Source organism: Strongylocentrotus purpuratus, unplaced genomic scaffold (assembly GCF_000002235.5).
Source record: "Strongylocentrotus purpuratus isolate Spur 01 unplaced genomic scaffold, Spur_5.0 spur5_contig_850, whole genome shotgun sequence".
In the NCBI taxonomy this organism is placed as follows: domain Eukaryota; kingdom Metazoa; phylum Echinodermata; class Echinoidea; order Camarodonta; family Strongylocentrotidae; genus Strongylocentrotus; species Strongylocentrotus purpuratus.
Window position 1 is genome coordinate 192,872 of NW_022145558.1, and position 6,000 is coordinate 198,871.

At 33.0% G+C, this 6,000-nt stretch overlaps 1 protein-coding gene across 1 annotated transcript in view; it reads left to right on the forward strand.

Moving 5' to 3' along the window:
• The window catches only part of LOC115927614 (protein O-mannosyl-transferase TMTC3-like), a 36,949-nt gene extending 33,083 nt beyond the window's left edge, over positions 1-3,866 (forward strand). The window contains exons 15-18 of the mRNA XM_030993715.1: positions 1,661-1,781; positions 2,294-2,395; positions 2,850-2,987; positions 3,627-3,866. Coding sequence (XP_030849575.1) covers positions 1,661-1,781; positions 2,294-2,395; positions 2,850-2,987; positions 3,627-3,866 — 601 coding nt within the window. The remainder of the gene's footprint in view (positions 1-1,660; positions 1,782-2,293; positions 2,396-2,849; positions 2,988-3,626) is intronic.
• Positions 3,867-6,000: the final 2,134 nt, after the last annotated feature.

Here is a 6,000-nt window from a genome sequence, read left to right on the forward strand (position 1 = left end):
TTCTCATTATAATGTTACCAAGTTGGGGATTTTAATACTTATTTTTCTTTTTAATCTTCCTGGTGTAAAGCTTTAAATGTTCGGTTACTTTGGGTTTTTGAATAGATTGGTAATGCATAACATTATCTACGCAGAAGCGAGTCTAGAGGCCACATTCGTAATGTAACCAAATTTAATGCATACGTCTTTGTGAATTGCCTGGATATCAATGATTCCATTCACCTATTACGGATAATAGTATTTCAAGAATGCGAATAGCATTACATGTTGCTAGGTAGGGCAAGTCATAATGGTATATCCTACCTAGCAACAAAATAATGTGTGCAATTGGCATTCTTATTATTGAGATACAATTGTTTGTAACAGGTGAATGAAATAATTTGTAAAATGAAAATGGCTCATTGCAGCAAAATTTAAAAAAGGGGGGAGGATGATGGGATCGACATGTGCGTGGCACCCCTTTCTTTTTCCATTTTCTGAAAATGTAGGGGAAATTGTAACTTAATTTCCTTTTTGAAGGTATGCCAAATTTCCCTACGCTTGAGCAATAGTGACTACTGCTAGGGCATACCAAAGAGGTCAAAGGTCAATTGAAATCAATTTTGCTGCAAAATCCTCACTCTGGGCTAAGTATTTGACTAAAGTTTCACTCTTAGAATACATAATATATTACTCCACAGGGGGCGGAGCACGTGCATTGTCATGTGCGGACGGATTAGCAATAATTAGCATGGTAACAATAATTAAAATGAACTGAAAGCGCTTAGAAAGATAGTATTGAATTAAAGCGCTATACAAATGGGACTACTCTTAAAGATGAAGTTGAGTTCTGGTCATGCGATTGCATTGTGAAAGAAACGGTGTGGAATCGACCAGAAAAGGTTGTTCATCCATTGCAAGGTATTGCAAGGTTCTGGAATCATCAAAATGATAAGAAATTTGGCCAAGTCTTGGTAAAGTTACAAACACTGAACACATAAAGATGTATATGGGACTACACGAACACGTGGCGTAAAAATCCTACCCCCCGAGTTTTACGATGTTACATGACATATTTAGAATATGAAGGCATTTGAAGAGCCATGCTTTTAAGGGAACATGTCTTATCTAATGTTCTTCCACACTTGCATAATAAGAATGATAACGCTCACAAATTATTTTTCACCGCTTCCCAGAACTCAACCTTCTCTTTAAAGTACCCTGGAGTCCAATAAACTTATGGACACAATTGTCGTTGTCCCTATTTTGAGACTATTGTCCACATCTGCTCTATAACATTTGATTCAGTGCCATAAAAGATATACACGATCTATTTGTTAAAGAGAAAAATTAACATGCTGTTCATTTTCATGTTATGATACCATGTAAAGCTTTACAGCAGGAAGTTTAAAAAGAAAAATAAGTATTAAAATCCTCGACTTGGTAACATTATAATCAGAAATTCAAAATCACTGTTTCCTAACTGCCCCTACGAATTGGCAATGTTTTAACTGTCTGCCATAGTTATTGCTCATCCCTATTGCTCTCAGATAAAACAAATTTTCATAAAAACAATATAGCATTTACAGCGAAATATCATTGTTGCCAATTTAAAAGAGAAAACAAACTTAGCCCTTAACTCATTCCTGTCCTACTGATGCGTCGCCTTATTCCTATTCAGATTAAAGAAGTTGCTGGAGATAGATCCTCCAAGTGTCCAACTCTATTCTACTCTAGCCTTGATTTTTATGGATGACGAGGACACGTCAGCAGCTCTTCACTATTATCAGAAAGCGCTTGAGGTAAGACTAATTTCTTCCCACCTTGTTTCAGTATTAGCCCATAGTAGTCGAGTGTCACTTTTTTTAATAATGATGTTATATTTTATCTTTTGAACAAGTCGGAATGCTCTGAATAACAAATTATACATGAGTGGAATGTCTGAAAATTGGAAATTTCCTAACTTTCTCATTTTTTGTCTGATTTCATTCAAACTTTCTCCAGTCTTCTTTTCTGATTTTCTGCTTTCCTCTATAATAGTTTGCTATAAAGGTTAGATTTCCCTTTAATTCTCTAAAAGTATGCTTTATTACTGTTAGGAACCCCAGTCAGGATGATGTTCCAATTAAAATACATTTATTTATCTTAGAATTTAGAATCTCTTCTGTATTCAGATGGCAGTCGAACATTACATTGTGTGGTGGGCCTCCGTATTAAAAAGACTTTATAGTTACGGCATATTATAATCACTGCCATTTGAGAATGATTTTGGATTGACAGGCCTAGAGTCTCCTTTTTCTTTTCACATTCCTAGATCCGACCCTCTGATTATCAAGCCCTGTTCAACACGGCTAAGATTCATTTTGAAGAAGAGCGCCCTCTCCGAGCCAAAGCGTATCTAGAAACTCTCCTCAAGGTAAGGAATTTACATCATCATCCAACGATTGCAACGACTTTTGAAAGACAACTCGGGACAATTTCAATACCCTTGTGTATGTGTCGTGCCTTTAATCATGTTCCAATTATATTTCCGTATTACAGGTCATATACATGTATATTCGCATGTTTCAAAAGGTGTTGCACAATTAGTGCAATCGTGTCATCCAAATATGTTTTTTTAGGTGTATTGATTACCTTAAAGAATGACTCTCATTGTCATAATTCTGTTCTCAGTATGGATTCCTCCAGACTTTTCATTCGTAAGAATATTTAATTGGTAAATCCACCTTTTTTAAGTTGGTTTCAAAACTTTCAATAGAAGCACAAAAATGAGAGAAACTTAGCTCAATTCATACAATGACTTTTTTATGGATCGTGAAGTTAATACAAAATGAATTGAAATTAATTAAATTCTTTGATGAAAACAAAAGACAAGAAATTTTAGTGATGTTGATTTTTTTTTTTTTTTTTGGCAGCATCACCCTAACCACACAGAAATTGTAAGAAGCATGCTCCTACTAGGAGAAATCCTGCTAAATTCACTTCAAGATGAAGTCCAATCTCAGCAAGTAAGTATTAGATTTGTTTGACAATTACAGGATTTATTTTCAGGGCTAAATTGATCACATATTCTTTTTTTCTTTCAGATTGGCAAGAATATGTTACTTTTACCGCTACATTGCTTAAATAAAATGTAATTTAGTTGATTTCATACTTCAAATATTTATAATTTTCTTATTATTGGTCTGATTTATAAGAACTCTCACCATTCCATTTCTCTTAATTTTCCGCTTCCATGCAAATGAATTATGATATGGATTGAATTGCCCTTTAAGATTCGCATAGAAGTAGGTGATTTCGTACTTCAAACATTCATCATTTTCTTATTAATTGTCAATTTATCAAAAACTTTTGCCATTCTTTTTCTCATATATTTTGGCTACCACAAACGTAAGCTGGTTGCAATGGTTGGATTGCCCTTTACTACCAATTTCTTACAATATGTCCAGGGACTACTCCTGAGGCATCTAATACCCTTATCCCACTCAAAAATCATTTATCTTCCTCACACCACTTGTAATCTTTAATTCATCTTCGTGATAGGCTACATATAGCCCTTTTACGATTACCAGAAGAAGAAGTAGAAGGAGAAGAATAAAAAAGAAGAACATAATTGTTTTCATGATATCATACCTCTTTTTCATCAGCTTTTTCAGCGGATAGTGGACCTGGACTCGTCAAACGTGCAGGCCCAGCACAACCTCTGTGTTATACAGGTCAGGAGAGATCTGCTTGGAAAGGCCGAGCAATGTCTTTTAGACATCCTAGAGAGGGCGCCTCATGCAGAAGACACCCAAGCCACCCTGAACAGCGTAAGACAGAAAATGAAAGAAAGGTCGTCTGTGCAACGGGTGATGGAATCGGACAAGGATTCTGATGTAAACTAACAAATGAAGTAGAAATCCTGTAAGCTACGTGTACTGTGCTTCAGTTATAAATGTTACTGAAATATATTGATTTATTCAGAACTTGCCAAACAAGTAGTGCATTAATAGTGCTTATACACTGTAAAAAAGAATTTGTTCATTGGTAATTTTTACGTATTTTTTTCATGTAGAATGTACTTGAAAACATTAGTTTTGCCACTTACGCACTAAATTTAAGTCTTGCTAACTCAAACATTCAATTTAGTAGAACATACGTGGAATATTTAAGTAAAATCAAATACATAAGAACTTTAAGTAATTTCAGCTTGTATTAATTTACACTCAAAATCAGAAATTATACGTATTACTCAAACAATTTATGTTGATTATTCTTATCTTTTTAAAGTAAGGACCGATGCAGTGCGTAATAAAAATGTTTACATAATTTATGAATATTCATTAAGACCAAATTAAACTCTTTTTTAAATAAAACAATTCTTTTTTGTGGTTGAATGAATATTTAAGGACTTTAAAACATTTACTAATTCATTTAACATGGCTAAGCAAAGACAAGACAATTTTTAATTGTTACCCAGTTCAAAACAAATCAAAACTTGATATTTCAGGAAATTGTCAACCAATTTTCCTTTTAAGATGCTACGATCAAGTATATATAAAATTTGGAGCCTTTCAATATGTGTCGAATTGAAGCGTATGTAATAGTTTGTGATGGTGGTAGATATATATATACGGTTAAATCTTAAATAGAAGTAGTGTTATTGATTAGTGATTATGATTAATCTTAAATAGAAGTAGTGAATGATTAGTGGATGTTACTTGTTAGATTAGATGGGTACCAAATCGTGCAATATGTAATCCTATCATAGCTTTTTTTTAATTATCTAAAATGATTACAATACTTAAATTATTTACGTTAATGTAACTCGATTTAACTGAGTAAAAATTAATTCAGCAAAATAAGTAAATTCTACTTAAGATGCCGTAGGTAATATTTACTTAATAAAAATAAGGCAATTCTTTTCCTCAATTCATTATTGAGTTATTTCGACTTTTATTTTTTTACAGTGTAGCTTAATGGATCAGAGATTATTTTGGTTAGGTGGTTTATTTGTTTTACCAGACTGCTAAGAAAAAAGGTGTTTGCTTGTAAGGAAGCAACCAGGGGACTGGCGGCTTTATTCCTCTTCGAGGGACTTGGAAATATTGTTGTTGTTGTCTTTATTTCCGAAATCAGAAAAAAAAATATTATACAAAGAAAAATATACAAAGTTAAATATAAATACATGTGCATGATACATAACAATCGGAGGACAATCCAATTCAGCAATGTTTATAGAACATAACTGTTCCTCCTTGGGATCCTCACACTGCAATATTATCATAAAAGTGTACATGAGGCGGAAAAGAAACAAGAAATATATATAAGTTTTTAAAAATAGAAAAGTTAAAAAAATAATAACATACGCGCACACCTTTTTTTTCTTCTCACACACACACACACACACACACACACACCCACACACACGCACACACACCACACTAAATCACTCTTCAATCTCTACCTATCATATTTCTCTTCTTGCTGTACTTTTGCCATGAACCCCCTTTATTACATATTTTGTTTGCTTGTATCTTAATCAAGGGGATAACCTAGATAGGTATTTATACTTTTGTTATTCCTCCACTTAATTGGTTGTACATGTATCGTTTTGTACACTTTTATTTGATGTTGGGTAGAAATAAATTCAATTCAAAATTGAATTCAGTTCAATAATATTTGTCAGGGGTCACATTTAAGGCATCAAGCTTTGCTTATCTTGGAGTCCTGGCAAATTCTGTATGAACAAGTTTATATCTCTTTATATATCTTTCAATTATATTAAGTTTTATCATATATTTAGAACTGAATAAATAAATGAAATTAAATATTAAAATTCAAATAAATTCCATGACCTACAAATTAAAGTTGTCTTATTTTAATAAAGCTTATCATGAACAATATAAAGCTAGGCTACGACCAACATAGATTATTTTATCAAGAACGAATCAATAGACTAAGGAAAAATAGAATTGTAATAGTGGATTGCTTTTAAGAAATCCGAGCGCGGAAAAGTTTGAAACCCCACCTAGGTCT